Raw genomic sequence first — 25,331 nt, 5'->3', positions numbered from 1 at the left:
AGGCCTTTTGTTTACATTTTCACACCTTTTAGATTCTGGATTTAAAATTTGATACAATTAAGAGACGGAAAAAGTGGTATGTGCATCAAATGCGTTATTTTGTGTGAATCGGTTTGTGTTGGACTTTCTGTGACCTCCGAAGAGCGAACAGGACTGCATGTAAGAAACAGTAAGATATATCATTTTTATTTTTATTTTTTTTGAAGGAGCAAAGAAAATGTATGGTTAGTTGTGAGATCTGAATGAAAATATCCAGACCACCTCTGAGCGAGGAGTTTCCATAGCAACCCAGTTAAGAGAACGACAAAGAGGGGGAGTGACTTGCTGTTGATTTTGTCTCTGAAGTGAATTTTCAGTGTTAAACATTTGGCATCTGCTCCCTACCCCACATTGTTGACACATATTCAGATCTTAATCTGCAATACCTTCCAAACCAACACATGAAACCAAATGGAGCTTGCCTCATTTGCACACCTAAATTGCTCGGCGTCACAGTTTTGAAGCATTTAATGAGTGAAAAGGGGAACATGGAGAGAGGTCAGATTGGATGGGATGTACAGAGAGGGAAAGCTGCAGGGCTCTGGCAGCAGATCAAAGCACATTGGAGAAGAAAGGGAAATCATACTCGGCTGACAGGGACACACAAAACCACGCAACACACCTTTGTACATACAGCGGTGGCATACGTAGAAATAAAACCAAGCCAACAGCTTCAGCCCTCTTTAAAATGGATAACCAGGTCGAGTTGATCATTAAACCTTTTGTAGTTTATCTCTCTATTTGAGGAGCTGGTGAAGCACTTCCTTGTACAGTTAAACCCTCCATATTCAGAGGGTTCTTTTTATCAGGGCTGTACAGTCCAAGAGCGTTCATCCTTGCAGGAGGAGTGTTGGATTTGGGAGAAGCAAAGAAGGGCTCTGATGTCTTTGAAAGTTTGGAGATCTGGGCCTGGAAAGTGAACACAGGACTAACTCAGCTCATTTAGTGATTTACTTGTGACTGCTGAGTTTGAAGTCTACAGGCAGAAATGAGGACCAAACCCTGAGCAGTCAGAAAGTGTTGGTGAAAACGTACAGGGGGCTCTCCAACTTGATGTTATAAATAATAGTAACTATCATTAAGGCTTTGCAGAGGGCACTTTATCCTTCACTTCTGGTTGTCAGAAACTGTTTTTATAACTCCCAGATGAATAACTCACCTCAGTGATTCAGACTACCTTCGGTTAGGATAATGCATGAAATGCAATATGACAGCGAGTGCTGACCCATATGTAGCACTCTTCGAGAGTTTTCCTCATGTCATTGCAAAATTAAACCTCGGCTGTGATATAAACTGTGGCATGCCTCGACGGCCCCTGGACGTAATAAAATATATTTATCAATGAAAAAGGCTCAAATAGAGCATTATGAAAGATAACAAGCCCAACTACTTTCCCTTTGACTGATCACTACAAATTTATTGCTAATTACTCTTGAATTAATACCTCCCTCTCCCAATGGCACCTGTTTTCTTCACAACATGCTTCAACAGATAGTCATTTCAATGCATGGAGAGTATCCTAAAACACCCCTTGGTTCCATTTGGTACAATGCTTTTAATTGCGTCCAATGAAGCACGCAACACTACAGCTGTTTCCATTGCTGCAGGGTATACAGTAAGATTTTAGCTGTCGCATGTGTTTGATGTTTCCTCCTCAATATGAGCTCAGTTGGTTCCACTTGGTTGTGCAGCTCATATATACGTACCAGAGGCTCATTTTTTCAGTGATCAAACAGCTCCTCCTTGGCTGTCTGTTGTTGAAAAATATTGCCAGCCAACAAAATCCAATAGGTTACACTGTTATGTTTAATGGGGCGTGGCACTGAAGTAAATAACACCTCCTTAGTGCACTCCGAGCACCTGTGGTTACACTTAAACGCCTGTGCACCTGTGGGGGTTTGGAAAGTGTTATTTACGCAGCTCCTCCGTCAAGCTTTTTATGTACAAGTCTTTCTGTGATGGTGTTATGAAATGGCACAAATCCTAAACGTGATCAAATGCAGGATCAGAGTGGATTTATAATGAGAAACTTCACAGACATGTCATTTGAGAAGCTGTGAGATTTATTTAAACTTGTTTAAAGGAAACGTACTATATGATCTTTAATAAGTGTACGTACAATAATTGAATGTCCAACACTGAGCATGAAGTATTATTGTCCAAAAATCAAAGGTTCCACCATGTACAACATCTAAGACGTCGCCCAAAGTTATCTTTAAGGGTTTGTTTTTATGATCTAAATAATTCAAAGTATAACCTTGAGCAAAAACAGACACAGCTTCCATCCACAGGGTATTCCACAACTTATTTCCTCCCCTGCATTAAAATTGTACGAGTTAATGCACAAACCAAGAGGCTTTGAAAAAAGTTTGCCCTTTGAATCAAATATGCGTGCAAAAATGTTGTGCATAAACGTATCCATGTATGAGTATAAGAAAGAGTAAGTGCTTCTGCAGAGCAATCGCACAAGTTCAGTTTCAGGGCTACATCAAATTCAAAAGAAAGTACCTGTTTTTTTATGTGTAAATATTTAAAGGGACCCACAAACTGCCCCGATGAAAGCTCTGCCCCTTAAGCTGGAGCATATCAATTCTTAGCATGACATCATCATTAAATTTAAAGAGACAGGCACCAAAACGGAGCGTTCGCGAGAGCTGGTTTCTACAGGGTCCCAAACGTCCTCTGCTGCTTGATTCATGTTATATTTTGACCAATGCTCAGCACAGATGTTTCATTAAGAGCACAGAGGGACTGTTTGAAAAGGGGGAAAAGGGAGGTAATAAGTAAGTGGGGGGGGGGACTAATGATCAGACATTGATGGTGACTTCCACCTTGCCATTCAGATATTCAGGGAAGACATTATTTCTCTCAAACGTAGTGAGAAAGAGGTCAACTCATTGGTTAAAGAAGTCTCACTAATTGCACAAACCAGTGGTGGTGATATCTTCCTGACTCAACATGATGACATCACTGCAGAGGTGTGTATAATGAGCGCTGAATGGTTCAGAGAGTCATGTGGGAGATAATTCCTCTCTTCTTTCTCTGAAAGAGTTGGTGAAGGGATTTTTTTTTTGTTTTAGTCTTGACTGACAAGCTTCCAGATCTCAAGCCCCAAAGAGAGCGGCAGCTGGAAATGATATCAAATGGGAAGATGATCCCAGGTGCGTTTGATGTTTTAATGTGGAAGGCATTTTGACGGATGAGTAAGCTGAACCAAGAGCACCTGCCTGCATTCTGATGAGGCAAACACTCTCCGTCGCTCCTTGATGACACTGCGGTATACGCTCACAAACTATTACACGCGATGCTTCACTGAGTAGAGAAAAAAAACTATCTTAACGGATAAAGTAAACCATCAGAACATATAATTTAAGACAGAACATGATCTCAAACCAAAAGGAATCTACTCAGGTGGAGAGTGAGCTTAATCTGCTCTCTCCTTTGTGTCCTGACACTACTCCCTGTCAAGATAAAACACTGAAACATCACAAACTGCACCCAGCCCTGCTGCTCTACAAAGATAAAAGGCAAAAACAGGACTTTACACTCATATCTAGTTCGCTGGTATCATGACAAATCAAAAATCGGACGGATGATACTGTTTCCTCATAAGCTATAGTTTTGATGCTACTGTCTCAAAGGGACACTTACTGTACATGGACTTACAGTATTAAATTGCTGATGTTGTTTTGAGTCGCTGCAGGTAAATGGGTGCTAAAGTAATCCTTAATCAGGTGACAAAAAATCAACAAATATTTCTACTCAAGTTAGATTTATTTATAAAGCACATTTCAAAACAGCAACAGCTGACCAAAGTGCTGTACACTGCATTAAAAAATAGTTTACAGGGGATCATAATATCCACAAAAACACAAAAGGACACAAGGATAGGATAAATAGAAGTGCTAAGCGTGTCAGCGCTAGTTTTTCAACGGTTTGTGTTTTGGCTAATGTTAGCATACTCGCTCGTGAAAGTCTGATTGTCAACGTGGTATATTTCATTTGTTTGCATTAAGCATTGTACCTTAAGACTAGCAGAAGCATGTATCGGGTAAAAAAAAATGTCCCTCTTGACGCTCGTTTACATGCAGGCAATAGAGAAGGAAGAGCAGGCCCATTAACAGGAGCTACAGCCCCAACTAGTGGCGGGTGGCGTCATTACAGCTTAGAAATGACAATAAACCGGCATTGTGTCTTGAATTAATAAAAATCTGAGTAGTTAAACCAACCAGTTCTTCTCTTCCTGATTAGGGAAGGTGGCGATGATTAATCATTTCATCGAATGATGGCGCTCATCCTAGTTTTAGCTCGAAGCTAGCGCTTAGCTCAAAGCAGTTCTGCGTCATTTCAACAGATTTGAAATGCACTCGTGTGGAGCTGCTGCGCCTTATTTCATGCATTGCAAAGCAGTCATATCAGCAGCAAGCTAGCTGTGCATCCACTTCCACGCTGTGACTCTCAGAGGTTGTGTGTCTCGGCCTCGTAAAGCTTTGCTCTCTGGACACTCATCCCTCAACTCTTCCCTCTGCTGACAGAAAGCAGCCGCCGCCTCTCCTGTTTCCTCTCCGAGCCCGGCTTTACAAATTCCCTCTGATTTACAAGGTCATAAAACTCACGTCCTCCTCCTCCTCCTCCTCCTCCGTCTCTCCTGCTTCTATCGGCCTCTCCGGCTAAAACAGTTATTTTACAACTCCCTAAGCGCATGCTCCTGTACAAGGCTGCTGCAATTGATCTGCTTCCTAGTTTCAAATTGCATGTGCAGGGAGATGTTTGCATCCAGGAAGAGTACAGACAGACGAATACACAGATCCAGTGTATCCAACATGGGCATGAAATATAAACACTCTCGCCTGTAGAGTCGACTTTATGATGTGCTGACAGCCGAGACAGGACCGTGAAATGAACTTGACGCAGCATCGCTAACTTCTGTGTAAACGTTCAGTGCCCAAACCACGCCCACTTATGAGCAAGACACGCCTCTCTCATCTGTCAACAATTAGAATTCAAATTTGTGCATCCAAAGAAGATGCACTTTGCTGTGTGTGTGTGTGTGTGTGTGTGTGTGTGTGTGTGTGTGTGTGTGTGTGTGTGTGTGTGGGTGTGGGTGTGTGTGTGTGTGTGTGAGACAGAAGACAGAATCCAGCCACGCTTCAGAGAGCATCTGGCAAGTGATGTCCCCTGACCGTAAAGCTTTGTGTGGCACTTGCCTCGAAGGGTCATGGCAATCTATGTTCCCCCGCTGCAAACACACGCGCACACACACACACACACACACACACACACACACAGCTACTCAAGCAGTGAAAACAACCACACATCCCGCTGCCTTAAGAGACTTTATGACATCTTTCCATTTAGCACTGTTATGTCTTCCTTCTTCCCACAGTCATGTGACTTGTGCAGTTGCTAGTGCAACACATATTACAGTGCGGCAACCAGAAACTCATTTATAAATCCCTTCATACACATGCGTAACAAATCCTCGCTCTCCTGAGTGAAAAGATTACAGGAGAGATCTCGCCTTCTAATTGGGACTTTTATCTGGTTCCTTCTCTCTCTCTCACACACACACACACACTCACACAGACACACACACTCTCACAGACACACACAAACAAGCACAGCAGGCTGCTTTAGTTACAGCAGACTGGCTGGAGGCATCAGATAGCCGCGCCTCCAGGGACTCTGACGAGCGGCTACCTGAAATTTAAACCTGCAAAGGAAGCACTGAAGTGGACACAAGCATGCAAACGCATCCACAACAGTAACACACACACACACACACACACACACTGAACATCGCAAGTGAGAACAGCAAAATGTCCTGGAGGCAAGACTAGTTCAAAGGGGGGCTTGTTTGTAGGAGTTGTGTGTAAATTTGAACAATAATGAGGTGTTCCTTCCTGACGAATGCTGAAACGATCGATAATCAATCTTTTTGTTTTTTGTTTTTTGGTGTGTAACAGTGTGTGTGAACATAGTGCTGAAGGCAGCTTTGAGGCATCCTGTCATTAAGGAGAAAACAGCCGACTTTCATCTATGCTGCCACCTTGAAGGCCCCGGCTCTTAAGAGCTTTCAACTGTGTGAGTGTGAGTCACATTTGACTCTGATATTCGAGCAGGGAGACACGGGGGGAATGTTTAGCGTGCAGAGTGGCCTGGGTTACGCGGCAGTCGCGTCCTCGTCTTTAAAAAAAATCAAAAACCTGCCGTGACTATCTCAGTGAGGGGACGATCAAGGGACTTTTATTATAAACACTTGACTCCATCCAAACTGATTAACATGAATTATTATTATTTTTTAACACACTCACGGCTCTTCTATGAGCATCTTCATTGTGGTATTTCTTATTCCGCTTCAATGGACGCTGGACTTTTATCAGCTTGATCCAAAGTCAGAGCCCTCCATAAAAGAATGCAGAGGCAAAGTGCAATCACTGCAGTAAATTGAAGGAACATTCAAAGTGGCCTTGAAGATGAAAGCACACTTGAAAGGAGAGAAAAGGGAGTATTAAAAACATTTCTATTGAAGGCTGCAAATAAATAGTCTCCGAAGGCTCTTTGCCAAGGTGGAAGTAATTCAAACTAATAAATTAGACTGTATAGCAAATATGGGAAAGTAGACGTAATTCTTTCACATTATGAACTGACTCTAATATAGTATTTAAATCTACAGGGGCTCACATTTCTAAGGAGAATTCAAGGTGTTTTGTCACCATTGGAATTATCCACAACCTTTAAAGCTTAATCCGAAAGAAGAACATGTTCAGGATTGTGTTGAAAGCTGCTTTTTTCCTGCTTTTTTTTTTCTTTTTGGGCAAAAAAAACCATCAGAAGAGCTGAATCCTACACTCCCCATTTTGCAAATGTTATGGACTCACACGTACTGCATACTACCTATTACATACTCAAAATGTTCATACTCACACTTAACCGTTAATATGCTTTTAGCAAAATACCAAAATTTGTGGCGTGTACTTCCGGTCTGAGATCCATTTGATGAGCTAGCATCAAGCTAGCGCCACCGTTGGTCCGTAAATAGAATTCAACAACATGCCAACATTCGTTACTCAGACAACGACGTCGTCGATTTAACGTTATTTACCAACATGTGGCTGACAAGGACAGTTTGAGAGCCGCAGTGCATTGTGGGTATGTTTAGTATGACCAGCATGCTCCCGTTTCGTACCTCGATGGAGGCGAAGAAGCCATGTTGGCGCGTAAACATTGCTAAGTATCGTATCATTTATGCAAATAGATTAAAAGAGCATGTGATTGGACGTGATGCTGATTTCACCGGCAGGTCTGAAAATGTTCACCGGCTCATTTAATCGTGGTTAAAATGTTTGGTGGCTAAACGTGGCGGTGTGATTGTTTGGTGGCTAACGGGGGCGGGACGCGGGAGTAGTACGAAACAATGACTTCAGATCAACCTCCTTTTTTTCTTTTTCTTTTACATCATTTTTTACATCGAGTATGAGTTGTGTGAAAGTGTGCTCATGGAACCGCCCTGTACACACACATCATCTGTCCAGCGTGTTGTTTGCAAATTCATTAAAAAAATCAATTTTTCAAGCTGATGTGACCCCAGTGACATCACTATGACATCATCAGTAGGCTGGACCGGACTGAGCTTTATAAGCTTGCTTCTAATGCTTTGTCTCTGAGCAAGGACATCAAGGAACAGGTGGAGTTCACAAACAATAGCAGGTTTTGTTTGCGCTGATGCTCCTCATACAGAGTTATTTTTAGCTCGGCTTGCTTTTGTGGACAGATGGTCAGTCAGGTAGCTTCGCACAAAAGTTCACCGGGCCACAGAAGAAAAAATGATAATGATACTGATCCACTTGAAAAATGTTTTTCAGGTTGGTTGATTTATCGGTTACACAAGCTTAATCTAATCGAAATGCTTTTCTTAATACAAAGTAAATCCAACATCCTGCGAGGGGGTTTTGCAGCAGTGACTTTTTTTTTTTTTTAGTGGTGTAACTCGATGACCTTCAAATCTCTGGTTTCCATCAGATTCTTGGAACTTGCTTAGTGAATTAAAAGTACCTCCCTGTTTGTTCCAGGACAAAAAGAAATACCTGGACATCATCCACAGCTACATGGAGGTCCACGGCACCGTTCACGGCACCAGCACCGTGCACCTCCCGAGCTACGTCAAGAACCACGGCATCCTGAGTGGCCGAGACCTGCAGTTCCTCCTCCGAGAAACCAAGGTGAGTCGACGCAGATGGAAAGAGTCTCCCATTAAATTTTTTTTTTTTTAAAAAAAGACCGTAAAAGAAAATGCTGGAGTGATAGGACTGTAATGGTCACATAACAAGTCAGTGGTTCCAAGTGGCTGTAGTCTGACGTCAGTCTTGTCCCCTCTTCTCTCAACTTAAACTCCTCTCATTCACAAAGACACAGAAGCCATAGAAAGTACAGAACAATCATACTGTACTTTGTGTGACTTACTCTTTAACACACATCACATGTTCACAGGATGCGTACGGAGCCGTTAAACACAACAGAAAGCTTTGTTTTGTCACACTGCTGAAAGCTGTGTCTATAAGAGCATCGACTTCAGACTACGAGTTAAAAATCCTTAACTTCAATCTCGATGCATTATATAAAAAACACTGCCGCCATGCTGCAAACCTAACTGTCAGTCAACCTAATGACAGGCGGAGAGATGGAGCTGAGGCGGGTTTTAAAGCTTCCTGTCAGTCATGTCAGCTACACGCCTAATTACAGGTAACGCGTATCCTAAAATCAAAACGGAGAGGTTTTAAAAACATCTACTCCCAACACATTGTGTTTCCATGACGATAATAACTAATCAGACCTTTTTAGTCTGTTGTGTGTATGTGACTCACAGCGATCCTGGAGCCAGCCTCAAGTGGACACTCGAAGAACTGCAGGATTTTTTACTTCCTCATTATCGTCATATTTGTAAGTCCAGAGGTTGCCACTTGGTTTTCACATTTAATGGATTTGACGTTGAGGAAGAAGAATTAAGCGACAGTTAGATGGAAATCAACAAAATCCAAAAACAAGCAGGACCGTAGAACTGCTAGCTTCAGCGAAAACGCTAATAGCATCCAAGACCTGCTTACAAACGTGAAAATGTACTGGATAGGAACTTAGCTTTTATTCAACATGAACCTGTCAATACTCATATGTATTATTATTATAATATACCAAACGGCCTTTGAAGAAACACTGGGTTATTTCTGAATGTAGCCTGACATGCTAACATTCACAGCTGCTGGAGGGACAAACATTTTCATTTAATTTACACACTTCACATTAGTTATTCATGAATCCCAGTAATGGCGGCCCTTAAACTCTTCACCTGCTGAGCCTCATGCCCAGATCTTTAACATTTAGGAAGAAGATCAAAGTTTGAGAGAGCTGCTGAGCCTCGGTACTAATGCTAAGCTATGATGGCTATCACAGTTGTTTACTTCTTGAATTTCCCTCGGATCAATAAAGTATCTATCTCTCTACCTTTCTTGAATGATTTAAACATAGTGGAGAGCATTAACTTGTCTGACATAGATCACTGGAGCCTCAAAAACCTGACAACAAAAGGGGAAAACAATCATTAGTGATGTCTTTGAAAGATTGACCGTTTTTTGTTTTTTTTGGCTCCAGTCGTCATCCTTTTCAAAAGAACAAGGTGGAGGTAGCTTCGATTTCTTAACCTTTGAAACCTCATACTTTCCCATCAGACCAAGAGAGGGAGGAGAAGCAGACGGAGAGACATCAGACTGCAACATTGATACAAAATGCAAGACAGGGCACAGATCATGATTCAGGCTGCTTTAGAAAAAGATGGGTTGAGGTTTCAACCTCTTTTGTTGCTGCAAAGATTTCGAACAGCGATCCGGCTAAATATGATTGTCGGCTGGAAGAGGACAGTTTTGTTTTGAGCACATGAACCCGTTAATGTGGAGGCATTGATGGAGGAGACAAAAGGAGGAATCAGCTGGTTCAGATGTATAACAGATTCGACGACCGTAGTCAGCGTTTCTCGAAGAAAACTCCTGGAAAATAAACGTGCTAAATGATCATGTTGCTGGTGCTCTGTAGTATGTAACTAACATGGACATTTTCTAGCCTTTGTTTGTTATTTTATTCTTTTTGTTTGTCAGTTGTGGTTTTGTTTAGTTTTTTTCTCTCTCCTTCTATTTTAATTGGCTTTTCCTTTTAAAAGCCGCCTGTGGGCAAGTTAGCACATTAGCAAAAACACTCGAATTAATTCATCTAGTTTGTCCAATGTAATTGCTATGTCCACGTCAAATGAACTTTAAATAAAATAAAAAATAAATCTGGGATGTATATCGGCGATGCTTTTGAAAAATAGAGAGGTTTTAAGAGCTGGCTAAACACTGAAGCTTCTTTGTCCTCCAGATAGAGACTCTAAGGGAAGTGGCGGCGGGAGGGAGACAGCGCAGTTAGGTTTTTTTACATTTTTGAACTGCAGTACCCATTTTAAACACTAGGTGTCAGAGTTACATAGTGCTCCTTTAAAGGGGCAAACAGTCTTGTTGTGAAGGTAAGATCAGATGCCTTTCATTGGCGGAGGCGTAGTGGGCGGTATGGAATAAAGTCCTGCCCATAGACTGAGCTTATTGGCCTTCTGGGGTTCAACTATGGAGAGTAAGTCAAGATACTCCTGTTCCTTGATTTGTTTTTATAAGGAAGAATATTGCCAGTGATGTCTGACATTTGATTTTCTCTCCAAGAAAATGTTCCTAAAATAAACTCTTGACGTTGCTGAGCCTCACCTGGTGGGGGAGGGGGGAAGTGTCAGTGATCAAACCAAAGCTGTCCTGCGTCATGTTGAAGGCTGACACAATCAAAAGGTTGCAGATACTTCTTTGTATCTGTTTGTTTTCCTCTTTCTGTCTGCCTCGCGTTTCTCTCACATGTGCTTCTCATTTTCTCTCTCTTCCTGCTCGGCCACACCCACTGCTTACACACGAACACATTAAGATTTGTTTATAAGACTTTCTGAAATCGTATCACCATTTTCAACTCGTGCCTTTTTGTTTTTCCACATCCATGTTGTCATCCTATTTCGCAAAGTAGAACACAAAAACATCCCATGGCAGGTGCTGGAAATAGACATCCAAAGCGCTAACAGCCTAATTAGCCCTGCAGCTCATTAAATCATCAAGTGTACTGAATGTTTTTCATGATGTGGCATGGGCTTACAGGGCCAGGAGACTTCCTACGCTGAGGTTTAAATCGGACCCGAGTTGGTGGCGGCTCTTTATGATCTCACATGAGCCAAAAGTTTCAACAGCTGAGGTCATCTTTCTCGGCTAAAAAGGTTGTGGACAGTTGTAGGTCGGATTATCTTTCGCTGCGTTTTTCTAGTTTTAAACTTGATACAGCTTCTTTTAATTGGAGCTTTATTTTGTGACTCATTCCCACTGAAGTGGAACTCTCACTGGATCATTGATGCAAAAGCTTTTGTGAGCTACTTCAGATCCAAGACTTGAAACACCGTCAATATGTGAAGAAAGAAAAATCATTTGATGTTAAGTACCAGATATTTCAGTCTCTGCTGGACACTGTATTCTTTTTAGACCTTTAATGCTAATAGAAGATGTAAGTGTAGCCTTTCAAATTTAAACGAGCTTCCTTAAAAAGGAATCATATTCTTTAACGTAATGGCCACTTTACATTTTACACCAATATTGTACTTTTGACTCAATGACAAGCTAAGTAGCTATTGCTACACATCGGTATGTGACTGTTTAGTCAACTTAACGGTTAAATGTCATTGCCCTCGCTAGTTGGCGCCACAGTTACTCGTCGCTTAAATGCCGGTCGGCTGTGCTCAAACTGCAATGCAGGCATTGGCCACAAGGTGGGGCAGTAGCTATAGACGGAATGCGGGTAGTAATCCTCTGTATTACCTGGATGTAAACGAGCAAAGTGAATGGGTAGCATCTAGCAACACTGGGCTGACCAAATCCTTTGGTTGACTGTTTTCAGTGTTTTCTTACCTTTAGACTAGTAAGATCCACGGTTATGAATTAAAGCCTCTGCAGACCAGTGAACAAAACACAAGAGGATGATCTGTGGCAATGTGGGAAAACATTATTTTTTTTTGACATTTGTCCTTTGTAGCCTGTGACTTCTGATTGCTGTTCTGTGACGTCACCCTGCATTCTGGGTGTTACAGCACTTGCATGTGTGATGGACGAGGATCGGGGATTTAAATGCACGCCAAGGCAGGCATTTCATATGGGAAGAAAAAAATCAATAGAACAGCTCAGATGTGTAACATTGCACTCTTTATTCAGAGTGTCCTTGACGTGCTGCACTAAGCCGCGCGGCGTGCATGGACATGAATACACAACAGAGCTGAAGAGCCTTTAGGTGAATGTCACAATTTTTAGTGATTCGTCATTTTAAATCTATAACTGTCACACAGAAGATGCAGGCGTCATTCATACGTTTCTACATTTTCATCACTACAGATCGGCTCCTCGTCTTCTCAGCAATGGCAGCTCTCTCTCTCTCTCTCTCTCTCTCTCTCTCTCTCTCTGTCTCTCTCTCTCTCTCTGTCTCTCTCTCTCTCTCTCTCTCATCTCTCTCTCTCCTCTCTCTCTCTTCTCTCTCCTCTCTCTCTCTCTCTCTCTCTCTCTCTCTCTCTCTCTCTCTCTCTCTCTCTCTCATCTCTCTCTCTCTCTCCCCTCCTCACTCCCTATAAATAGTGGGTGACTGTTTCCTAGCATTGAAGTGCTTTTATGCATGCATGCGTGACATACAGACACATGAAGAGGGAGGGGAAAAAAAGGTGTTCTTTGCTGCCCCCTGTTGGCAGTAAAGCATACTGCTAACAAAGCTGATATGTTCACACATAAACCTGGAGAGCAAAATCCACTTGTTCGGTGTGATTGTTTAAAAAAAACAGACTGTTCACTGTACTGTGCTGCTCTGTTTGTGAGAGCAACACTGTGCCATGTCGAAGCAAACTGTGTGCTGCAGTGTTATGGTCACTTAATGCAAACAGACACACACACACAGACGCACACAGTCTGGCCATTGTAGCCAGCCAACTCTCGCCCTCCAGTAAATGAGCCACTCGCCTATTGTCCCAACCTGACAAAGAGCCTTTCCTCCATGCCTGCCTCGTCTCTCTGTTTCATGAGAACTGTCTCTCTCATGTTGACAAGCTGCTTATAGTTAGAAGCACGCTACCGCTTGTTGCGACGAGTGACAACATGTAGAGGAACCGTTTGGTTAACATGACTGACCATTGAGCTCACATTTGGTTTTCTTTGCATTTAGTGGAAGCATACCTTTTTTTTCTTTACATTATGAATCATTTATTTTAGTAACTTTTTAAAAAAATCTGTATCCATCCAAGCGTCTTTATTTATGTACATCAACATACGTCATTACGCGAAATATACATTAAAGAGGTTTGTAGAGTTACATTAAAGATCATGTTTGGAGACTCTTGAACAACAGCAGTGGAAATAAATACACCACAGGTACAAATATATGCATTGCAGTACTTATTACATGCTTGCACATATAGGGGCAGCACTCGCAGCCACAGAGTTATTATCTATGTAGTTGAATATTTAAAGCTCCTGTGTGGAAATTCTCAGTGTCATTTTTAGCGATCTTCTCTCTTACGGCTGATTTTGTCCTGTTCATGTTTTTAATCCACATTTCCATTTAGTTCTTTCTCCATATGAATCACTCATCAATAATCTACTCAATTAGTTTGACGCCTACCCCCCGGCAGCGATCTCAATCATGAACAATTGCTAAACAAAATGTTCAGTCTCGTTGCTGATGGTCCCTTTTGCTTTTGTAGGTCGAAGAGAAACATCCATATAAATGTCAGTGTGTTTCTCAATGTGATCACATGTCCTCACTGTAGCTTTAATGTGGTTTGAAATCCCTGATCTGAGTCCTTGGAAGGCGTACAGGAAGTGTAGCTGATATCGAAGATGGACATTTAGCTAAAATGCTAATGTGTTTGAAGATGGACATTTAGCTAAAATGCTAATGTGTTCGAAGATGGACATTTAGCTAAAATGCTAATGTGTTCGAAGATGGACATTTAGCTAAAATGCTAATGTGTTGAACTCAAAATGCTTGAAATAAGTCCTGAGTTATCAAACTGTGTCAGATTTATAAAGTGCTTTTATTGGACTATTGAGGGGTTGTAACTTTGCAGCAGCCTTTAAATGAGACTGTTGTGTCTATAAAGCACTGCTTGTTTTTTTTCCTCCCCTGTTTTACAAAGAAAAAGTGCTGTCCCTGCTGTTTTGTTTCTTTTAATGCTGATAACACGGGGAGGTTTCTTGCATCAACAAGCTAACTGCTGCTATCAGCAAACAGCAGAAACTCCTCAACACAGCCGGTGAACTTCTCAACCCTCCGTACAGACCGGCTGCTTTTTGTTTTTGTTTTTCTGGCTGTTTCTGAAGCTCCCACGCGCCAACTCCTTCCTGCCTTCAGCGGTGAACATCCGCCCTGACGAGCTGGCATCCTGGGTTTGATTCCCACCTGATTCAGACTTAATCTCTGTCTTCATCTCGAGTGTGAACGCGGGATAAGTCGGGGTTGAAATGTCTCCTGACTCGGCTCCTTCAGCAGCGAAAGTTGTGCTCGACTCCAGCTAATGATTTAGCCTGTTCTGTGTTTTTTCCATCCACTTCAGTTGTTTGTGGGCCTTTCCTTCCCCTACGAGGGTCCCGCCCCTCTCGAGGCCATCGCCAACGGCTGCGCTTTCCTCAACCCCAAATTCAACCCGCCCAAAAGCAGCAAGAACACCGACTTCTTCAAGGGCAAACCCACGCTGAGAGAGGTGAGAAGACCCGCACACGCACGCGTCCGTGTCTGAGGATTTAAATCGTCTTCTTTTCGAATTCACAACCTCTGCTCTCTCTGCAGCTGACCTCTCAACATCCGTACGCTGAGGTGTACATCGGTCGACCCCATGTGTGGACGGTGGACATCGAGAACTCTGCAGAAGTGGAGAAGGCCATCCGCTCCATCCTCAGCCAGAAGGTGAGAGCAGGAAACGATTAAGAGTGTCCAGAATTGTCTCTTTAGGTGTCTAAGGTCATTTTTTAAACTAGTGTTAAATTTTCTAATAATCACTGTAACATCATTTGATTACGTGGGTTCAACCTGTGACGAGAGTCTTAAAAGTTCTGTCACAAGCTTCTATTGTACCCTAATTATGAGGGGAAGCTACCGTTTCAATCAAAAGAAGAAGAAATGAATCCTTTCCCTCTCTGGAACGTTGAATCTTTAAAGCCGGGGCCCCGTGTTGTGTTGCACTCCGCCGGGCGAGCCGGAACAATGGCTTTGTTCACCGGAACGAGCCTGCAGAGTCTCATATGCTTTGTGATCCGTGGCAGAGCTGCAGCCTACCAGGCTCCAGCTTGGCTCCTCGTCACACACACACACACACACACACACACACACACACACACACACACACACACACACACACACACACACACACACACACACACACAGATCACAGCGAGCGACTCGCTGCTGCAACAAAGGCTTCAGTTGTTGCTGCTCACTGCTTGAATTTTCCTCCGCTAATGAGAGTCTGTGGACGTCGACGGGACTCGAGGGAAAGTACAAAGAGCGGACGGCAGACTGGGCTCTTTGTGTACCTTCATGTACACACTGAAGAATACAGGGGAATAAAATACCTCTCTATTGTCAGACACGTCGCTGATTTGTTCGTCAGCTCAATCAGTCCATCTTTATTTGGTCCCATCTGGACTCTTGAGTGTCACTTGTCTGACGTGTTTGTGTGTTGTGTTTGTGTGCTCAGATTGAGCCCTACCTGCCTTATGAGTTCACCTGTGAGGGGATGCTGCAGAGAGTCAACGCCTTCATCGAGAACCAGGTACTGCCCGCACATGAATCATCCCCTCCTGCACTTCATTAAAGGAGCAGTATGTCCCAATTCAAAACCCAAAAAGTGACGCCTCAGTTGCGGTCAGATGCACTTCCTGTTTGTGTGACATCACGTCCTCCTTTGCGGTTCAGGACTTCTGCCACGGTCAGGTGATGTGGCCTCCGCTCAGCGCGCTGCAGGTGAAGCTGGCCGACCCGGGACGCTCCTGTAAGCAGGTGTGTCAGGAGGAGCAGCTCATCTGTGAGCCGTCCTTCTTCCAGCACCTCAACAAGGACAAGGACCTGGCCAGGTGGGACCACACACGCACACACACGCACGCGCATACACACACACACACACACACACACACACACACACACACACACACACACACACAGAATGTGTATTTACATTGACAGGAAAACAGATACTATATGAAAGGAAGTCTCATTTGAAGTTCTAATGAGGTGGCAGCATATTTAAATAAAAGTGCAGTGCCATGTTCTTACCACTAGATGGCACTGTGTGCTCATATGAGTTCATGCCTGATGCAGAGGAACATGACTGGACTTGAGAGCGGTCAGCCTTTCTCTCCTCTTCCACATCTTTTTATGCTCCTGTTCCTGCTGGTGCTGGAAACTTCTGGGAATTTTCAAAGGGAATAAACGGGAATTGACAAAGTTGGAGGTCGGATGTGGAAAATGGAAAATGTATTTTAGGATGATCTTGATTAAACAACCAGATTTCCTCAATTCTAGTCCACTTCAATGCTATTACTCAATCACATGCACAGAGCACGCTGCTTACTGAGGCCACGCCCCCTCCAGCTGTCATGTTAGCCTGTTTATGTTAGCCAAGTTTGGGAATATATTATATGAATGTTTTTTTCATTGTTATTGTAGTGGATGGATGTCTGCTCAGGACAAAACAAATTGTTTTTATCCATGCTTGGATATGACACATATGACCCTCAATTTCCAATTTATTCCCATGAATTCCCATTAATTTACATCAATCCTTATAATTCCCATTGAAAGTTTCCGATTTGGAATATTTCCAAAATTCCCAAACTGAACTTCCCCTGGTGAAGTTTCCAGAAGCTTTTCACCCCTTTGCAACCCTAGTTCCTACTTACACATGAACAAGCTGTGTGTGTGTGTGTGTGTGTCAGGTTCGGCGTGGACTGTCAGACGGTGGAGTCCAGCTCAGACACGGTGGTCCCGGCCTACAGCGAGACTCGCCGCCACTGCATCTTCCAGTCGGACCTGCTGCTGTTCAGCTGCGCTGGCGCCCACCAGTCGCTGCAGCGCGTCTGCCCGTGCCGCGACTACATGAAGGGTCAGGTGGCTCTGTGCAAAGACTGCCTATAGCAGGGGTGCACACGCTGCAGGGAGGGGAGCGGGCCGAGCATCATTTCACAGAGTTAAAAGGAGCGAGTGTGTTTGGGAGACGCGGACACACACTTCCATGTGTGGAGAGAGAGAAACCTTCACATGACTGCAGCTGTTTGTCATATTTATTGTTTTCGTGAAACAGTCCTGCAGCCAAACTTCAAGCACCCCCCCCTCCCCCCCCCCCTCTGATTCACCAGCAGGGGGGGCGGCCTTTACTTGAATCAACAAAGGGATTCACCTCAGACGATTAAAGCGCAGCTCTCTGCTGCCATCTTGGTAGACCGCACACATCAGAGACTGCCCGCCTGTTAGTGTGTCAGCAGTCAGTGGCCCCGCCCCCTTCACTCCTCCCTCGCCATCCCTCCCCTGCTCTAATCTCAGACTGTTTATTCTTTAGGTAGGTTTGCACTGGACTGGTCATGCCTGAAGGCTCAGACCCCCCCCCCCCCCCAAAAAAAAAAAAAACACACACACACAGAGGTGCTGACCTCGGGCTAATGAAGAACCCAGTTTTACACTGTAACCATCCTGCTCCCCTTCACTGTAGTGATGAGAGCAGACATTTAATGTAGGTGTTTTCTTCTGATCACTTCCTGACACGCACGCCAGACAGCAGCTGTGGATCAGACACACACACACACACACACACACACACACACACACACACAGTCTCTTGAATATTTCATGTCTTCAGTTCAACATATTTCAGTGATTGATTAACTGTTAGATTAACTGAAAGCTTTGAAAAGAACAGTGTGTGTGTTTGTCTACGAAGGGCCTCTGTAGCTAGAGCTGTTGAGTGTAGAGCGGCCATGTTGAACAATGTGATGTTTGGTCATAGATGATAAATAGTCTAAAGCAGCGTTAACATCTAGATGCAGAACAGCAGGGAAACACTGACACACACACACACACACACATCCAGCTGTCAATCACTTCATGTAAACGCGACGACACAACGCCAACTAAAGAGTTCCTCTCGTCTCCTCGTTTTATTTGATTCATCGATTTTTTTTTTTTAAATTAGAGAACAAAAAGTGAGCTGAAGTGGTCGAAGAGTCGAACGGGGAAGAAATGCACTATCTGTCCGCCGAGGTTTAACATTAGTAACACTGTATATTGTTCATATGGGTTTGAAAGTTTTCCTTTTTTTATTTATTTTGTATACAGATCTTTATCTCTGTGTCTTGCTGGAAATCTTTTTGTTTTTATTTATAGGAGCGGGCGTCTTTTTTTTTTTATAGATTTTTATTTATGGATACTATAGTGATTATAAGAAAATGATAATAAACAAAAAATACTAATCTTTAATGTATGACTATGTGGGAGAGGGAGGGGCTTATCTTTGTGTGCTGTTGTTCCAGCTTGATGATGGTGATGTGATGAGGAAGACTCCTCGCTGTAAATCTCTTTTTAGCAAAATCTGGAACAAGATTTTTTTTTTGCTGCGCCTTTAAAGGTCTAATTTCACTTTAAAAAAAAAAAAAAAAACTGATGGCTCAGTCGACTCATTTAAAGTCAAATCCACCACGACGTCAAACTTTTGTTTTTTACTGCTTTTTTTAAGACAGTAAAACATTTCAAAATAAAAGCTTAAGAAAAAGTGTTTTGAATTGCAGAATAATTTAATACATACAAACGATCAAAAATATTCATCATCGCGCTAAAATATTAAAATTAATGAGTTGATTTATTTTTTTTAATCGTTGAATGAACTATTTGACAGCCGTAGTTTTAGACTGAAATATTTTACAGTGTTCGCCACGTGTTCGTTCTTCCTCCTCTCATCACTGTCTCCAAAGGTGAACATCAGTAAACAAACGGGCCTCATTTCATTGTGAAAGCCAGCAGGAGCCTCGTCCACTTTGTGCTTTGATTTCTTCCTTTTGTTTTGCACACGTTCAGCATGAAGCTACGCTGCGTCTCACGCGTCACTCTGTCAGCTCGGCCTGTTTTTAACTTTTCCTTTTGTTTGTTTTTAAAGCTGCTCAATGATCTGCCGCCAAGTTTTTATTTTTCGTTTTTAAACAACATGATGTGCCTTTTCACGCTTTACGTTTGATCCTGCTTTCTGTTTGACTTCTCGGCGAGTTGTTGGTCTCGTCTGACAGTCTGTGTCGGTGCGTCGCTGATTGGAGCTCAGGTCCGAGTTTGTTTGAAACGCGATCATGCAAAAAGAATCACGCAAGCTAACGTCAGAGATCAGATAGAGAAAGACTTCTTTACCTTCTAGAAATCAGTTTTAATGTTCCAATAAAGCTCCTGTGAGGAACCGTTGTGGGTTTGTTTTGAGTTTGGCGACCCCCTGTGGACAAAGCAGTACTTCTTTACTGATTTTCTTCTTGGTGCATCTCCTCCTGTAAATCACTTCTTTGGTAAACAGTCTGTATCCACTCTTTATTCTTCTGACGTCTTCTGCCTTCGTAGGTCGTTTAGATTCATTAGTATCAAAAAAAAAAGTAACATTTGTATTTAATACAATTTAAATCCTTTGATTGACCCACACGTTGTGTTTTGATTGGTTTAGAGAAAGTATTCTGACACAGGGCGTTGGACACTGAACCTGTCTGAATGGCATGACATGTTTCACACTCGTATGATTTTCCATTTCAGGACAGTTTTTCAGAACAAACACAAAAAGGTAATAGAATAACTTACAGGTAATAAATGGAGAAAACTAAGTGTACACTGTTTTTTGGAGTATTTAAATTAATTCATCGCACGTCGGTTTTTCTTTTTATTGCCTTAAACTGGATTACTTGCAGCAACTTTTTTTTTTCCTGCACTTCCTGCCTTTGGCGCTCTGGTTCTCCTAAAAACTGTACAATGTGCTTCTGTAAGAAAGAAATGATCATTTCATTTAAAAGATAAGGTTTGATTTTCTGACATCGACTACGTGCCGTCCAAACACTTTTGAACTCCAGGACTTTAAGAATTGACTCTGATTCTCAACCTAAAGTTGATCACTCGTAGAAGTTAGTTGTATCAGATTGTTTTCAAGGTATTTGTTGACCGTAAGAAATCCGAACGGTGTAACTTGAATAGTTATTTTAAATGAATGGGCTGGGGTTTTTTTCCAACATATTTTGTTTTCAGAAGATGCGTCTTAAAAAAAACAAAAACAAAAAAAACCCTTCAACTTGCTTGAGTAAGTTTGTCTCTTCCTCTGTTAGCAGCTCAGTTGATGTAAAGCCTTATTTTCTTTCTGGTCGTCGGGTTCATCTCGAAGCTTCTGTCACATTATCAGCTGTTTCATTTCAAGAGGAATCAGCGTCTGAAACACGGAGACGCCTGAGACTCTTGTGTTGCTTTCATCATCATATCTGTCTTTGTTAAACCTCAGCATCGAATGTCTGCATTAGAACAACAAGAACACTCGACAGGTAGAAAAACAAGACGCATCAACCTTGATCCAAGCCGTCAGTGGGCGTTCAGTGTCTGAAACACAGGAGCGCTGATGATTGTGATCCAAGCTGCAAAAGATGAATAACACAACGACAACATAGTTTTCTGTTCTCACAGTCCGCGATGAGTAAGAGGGATATAACTTTATTTTTAAATAAACCCTTTTTTCTGTGACAAAAGGCTCTGACTCTGGATTCATGTTTCTTTACATCACTTCACTGCTTCAGTAAAACAACACAAACACTGGAAGGACCTGATCCATGGATTGCAATAGCAACTTGTGGTTTGCTTTAAAATTGTGTTTTGTAAAATTGAAACTGATGGATGAGAGGTTAGACTTCATGAAATCACTTCATACAAAATAATTATTAAAATGGGGTTCTGATAATTAAACTGAATTGAATTGAAAGAAGTTGTTTCAGACTGACATAATTCATGTCGGAATCAAACTTTGGAAAAACAGCGCCTAAAACACCTCCGACTTCCCTGTCACTCTGTCAACAACCTTATTACCCTCAACGTGTGCCAGAAAACACAAAACCCACAACTACATCCTCTCCGCTCCAATTTAAAAATGGTCATTCACAGTTCTGAATGAAATAAATGAACCGGAAGAGCGTCAGAGTGACGTCAGTCAGGTTAATGTTAAGGCGTGCTAATACGTGTGCTAAGGCTAACGGTAAACAGTTTGTACTTTGGTTTTGAATAATGTGAGAAGATGAAGAAGTGAACACGGTGTTGTTGTTGAGTGAAAGTGTTAAAAATAGGAAAGTGACGGAAAGAAGAGGTGTGAGTGTTTGGAGGCGCTGTGTGTGATTGTGATGGGATACAGGTGTGAGCTGTGAGCAGGTATCTGCAGATGGACTCTGAGTGGACTGTGGAGGATTGTTGAGGTGAGTCCACCAGTTTGTTTGTTCCTCTGGTTTATTCCGCTAAACATTTACCCGTAAACACGTTTCTGTAGTGTTGATTGATTTTTGTATTTATTGATTTATGTGCAGAGTAAGAAGAGAAAACAAAGAAAAGAAGCGTGTCTCAGAAATATCCTGATTGTTTGTGCACGTCGAGAAGAAGGATCGTTGAAGTGACGATGGAGTCTCTGCTGAAGATTTAAGATAAGAACATTTGATTAACATGATAAAGACTGAAGAGTTTGTGTACACCGAATTAGTTAATTAAAATGGGAAATTACGCTATGTGGTTGTTACTAGTATGAATTTCCTTGTAGAATTTCCAAATATCCACCAGAGGGCGCTGTTTATATGTAAAATGATGTATAAGCCATAAAATACACTTGTCTGAATGCAGCATGTCCTCGTAAACAAATAAAGTGATACGTAAGCAGTTGAATGAACTCCTTATAAACAGTTCATATTGTAAGTCTAAAAAAGCTATTATATATTGGACTTTAAACTGCTGTATCATAAATTATGTTATACAGTTTTACCTTAAACCTGTATTTAATTGAGTCTTCAAAGTTTTTTTTGTTTTTTTATTCAACTTTTAACCCCCTGATATGTTTCAAAGTTTCTTTTGGTGTCTTTGACATTTTTAATCAACATACATTTTAGTGCTAGTTATTAATATATTTTTATTTTATTTAAAAACTGCTTAATTCAATGAATAATAAAGTAAGAATTCAAATAAGTCCTTCCTGTTTAATCTTAAATGATGATTTAAACATATGATGTACATCTTCAAGTTTAGATTGAATGGAAAAATGTACAATTTAAATATTTTATTCCAGCAACAAGTTTTTGAATTAACGCTTCTTAACCTTCAGTATATACACTTAATCTTTAATGATACGATAATCAAATGATTGTATCAAACTCTAAATATATTAAAGTATAAATCGGTAAATAGTCACAGTTTTGAATTATCTTATGTCCTTTATTAAAACAGGTTTCTCTCTGTAGTCTTCTTGTTAATCCTCAGTATTTATCAAATATATTCTTTATTGTATTTGACGTCAGGAACTAAAATGTGTTTCTCTTCCTCTATAGGAAGTCCAGCGACGTCGGTGTAGATCTGCGGCCTGATTGGACGACACGTTGAGAAGAAGGAAGTGATGGAGTCTCTAAGATAAGAACATTTTATCAACATGATGAAGACTGTGAAGAGTTTGTGCAGTTGTGGACTAGAGATCAGTTTTAAAAGCAGCCTGGTGAGATGAACAAAGTGACCACTACAGGGTGCCTTTTAATCACAATAACGATATTTCTGACATGATTAGAGCTCTAGTGTGAAATAGAGAGTATGTAGATAAACAGCATGATTTATTTCCTCTTTGTTAAATCAATGTAAACGAGCTAATCATTTATCAGCTGCACTCTTATTTTGGTCTTAACAAGTTTCAGTTAAGAACATCAAATCAAGCTTTGTGCTCAATGATAAATTGATTTCCGTGCCAGTGATCTAATGTTTAGGGACAGGTTGTGGATCAGAAGCTAAGTTTAACGGGAGGATGAGAAGGGACTAACATGGGTTCACTGAATCGAACAGTGTCTTTAAATGTGCAGCTGACTCTTCAAATAGACTTGATGTTGACGTCACATCCTCGTGTTTCTGATGTCTGTTAGTCATGTGGGATAAAGTGAAGTAAACGCTGAGTGTGTTGAAGATGAACTCGCATCCTGACCTCTGTGTTTGTCCTGTGTTTCAGGTGAGCTGCTGAACCTCTGTGGTAAGATGATTTGTCTCTGTTAGAAAGTGTTTAGTGTTGAATTAGAATAAAGTCATGTTTACATGAAATATCTAAACGTGCTCTCTGACTCATTCCATATTCAATGATAGCCTGGAGGGCAACATGTATTTGAAATGTAAATAAAGGTATCAATGCAGAGGTTCAGGCTGTAGATCATTTACACCACATGTCATCAGTTTGTTCTTCAGCAGAGGTAAAAGTGTGCAGCTTCACTCTTCATTGATCAGACAAGTGTTAATGATGGCGAGATGCAGAAAAGCACAGAATGAGTCAGTAAGTTTATCTTATCATTGACTCTTTAATCAGTGGGGATGAGATCAGGTTTTATTTCTGCCTCCAGCTGTTTGGACTGTCAGCATGCTGTAAGTATTAAACCTTTATTTCAAACAGTCTGAAACGTGCTCACTCTAACCACACTGCTCTTCTTTTTACAGACGTGTGCTGCTTTGGAAACAGAGGACTGCGACTACTTCCAAGTTCTCAACCTCTGTGTTCAGTAAACTGTTCAAAGCAACTTAAACCCACTCAGATTAATATGAAAGTCAAGTTATTCCACGGTGAAATCTCAGTATGTATTAATGAGCTTTGTAGCTTTCTTTTTATTCTGAGGCCCTTTACTGAAGAACAGGTAGTAATCTGACTTCCTTCCCTTATGTCCTGGGAGGAGCTGTTATTGAACCATCAAACGTTTTTAGATGTGTTTTATTGATAGAAGTAAATGTTTGTGCTTTGAGAAATGACTGCAGTCCTCTGTTTCCAAAGCGGCACACAGACCTGTAAAAGAAAGAAAAGCAGTGTGAGTATGCTTCAGACTGAATGTTTAATACTTAGTGCAGAATTCTGACAGTCAAGGCCCCACTCATCTGAGATCCAGGATCAGTGTTACTTGTTCTTTTGCTTAACATTTCCTGCTGTGAATGTGTCTTCAGGTTTTTAAAGTCTCCTATTGATGTAAGTATGGTGAAGTCATTTATCTAATTAAGTGAGTGTATGTTTACTTAAACGTTAGCAGTGTGATGCTAAACTGTCAGGTTTTTTTTAACTTTGAAATTTTTTTAATCTGGACATGTCAGAAGTCCTCAATAGATCTGTAAAAGAAACAAGAGCAGCATAGTTAGACACAATAAAGTAATCTGTCCGTGTAACAGTAAATGAGTAAAGCACATGCTAAGCTAGCATCAGCCTAAACAAGAGACTAAGTATTCAGAAAACACTCACGGTTCTGGGGTGAATCGGGCAGCATAACTGGCCGGGGCCGGCTTACGTGTGCTCGGCTAAGTGGCGCAGGACAAGTGGCCTTTCCCCTGCTTTTGCCCTGCCGCGTGCCGCTGCCGCGCCAAGACACGACTGACTCTTTGTACTCTGCTCCCGCAGGTGCTCAGCTCGGACTCGGAGCAGGTGAAGTCCATCGTCCTGATTGCTCCTCTCCCAAGCAGCCAATCACAGGGCCTCTACAGCGCGAGGGCTAACGCGCATGCGTCGGCTCGATTAGGACAATGTCGGTCAGCTGCGTCAAGTCGGATGGCGTGTGGGGGCGTGCATCAATCGGGACTTCTTCCTCTGTGATTGGCTTCTTGGCCGAGGAGCAATCAAGACGATGGACTTCACCTGCTCCGAGTCCGAGCTGAACACCTGCGGGGCAGAGTACAAAGAGTCAGTCGTGTCTTGGCGCGGCAGCGGCACGCGGCAGGGCAAAAGCAGGGGAAAGGCCACTTGTCCTGCGCCACTTAGCCGAGCACAAGTAAGCCGGCCCCGGCCAGTTATGCTGCCCGATTCACCCCAGAACCGTGAGTACTTTTCAAAACACTTAGTCTCTTACTTAGCATGTGCTTTACCTATTTACTGTTAGACAGACAGATTACTTGGTTCTAACCACGCTGCTCTTGTT

At 42.0% G+C, this 25,331-nt stretch overlaps 1 protein-coding gene and 1 long non-coding RNA gene across 2 annotated transcripts in view; one reads left to right on the top strand and one right to left on the bottom strand.

Moving 5' to 3' along the window:
• The window catches only part of mgat5 (alpha-1,6-mannosylglycoprotein 6-beta-N-acetylglucosaminyltransferase), an 85,384-nt gene that overhangs the window by 59,966 nt on the left and 87 nt on the right, over positions 1–25,331 (top strand). The window contains exons 12-18 of the mRNA XM_079336348.1: positions 8,112–8,261; positions 14,732–14,878; positions 14,965–15,081; positions 15,872–15,946; positions 16,090–16,247; positions 17,109–21,629; positions 22,766–23,422. Of these exons, the coding sequence (XP_079192474.1) occupies positions 8,112–8,261; positions 14,732–14,878; positions 14,965–15,081; positions 15,872–15,946; positions 16,090–16,247; positions 17,109–17,307 (846 nt within the window). The 3' untranslated portion in view covers positions 17,308–21,629; positions 22,766–23,422. The remainder of the gene's footprint in view (positions 1–8,111; positions 8,262–14,731; positions 14,879–14,964; positions 15,082–15,871; positions 15,947–16,089; positions 16,248–17,108; positions 21,630–22,765; positions 23,423–25,331) is intronic.
• Positions 24,131–25,327, bottom strand: LOC306818664. The gene is made up of 2 exons (XR_013778340.1): positions 24,487–25,327; positions 24,131–24,217 (listed from the first exon to the last, which is right to left on the bottom strand). It is a non-coding gene; the product is annotated as an uncharacterized lncRNA (long non-coding RNA).

Source organism: Symphodus melops, assembly GCF_947650265.1.
Source record: "Symphodus melops genome assembly, chromosome: 23".
NCBI classification, from domain to species: Eukaryota; Metazoa; Chordata; class Actinopteri; order Labriformes; family Labridae; genus Symphodus; species Symphodus melops.
This window is presented reverse-complemented; position numbering and strand designations above follow the sequence as displayed.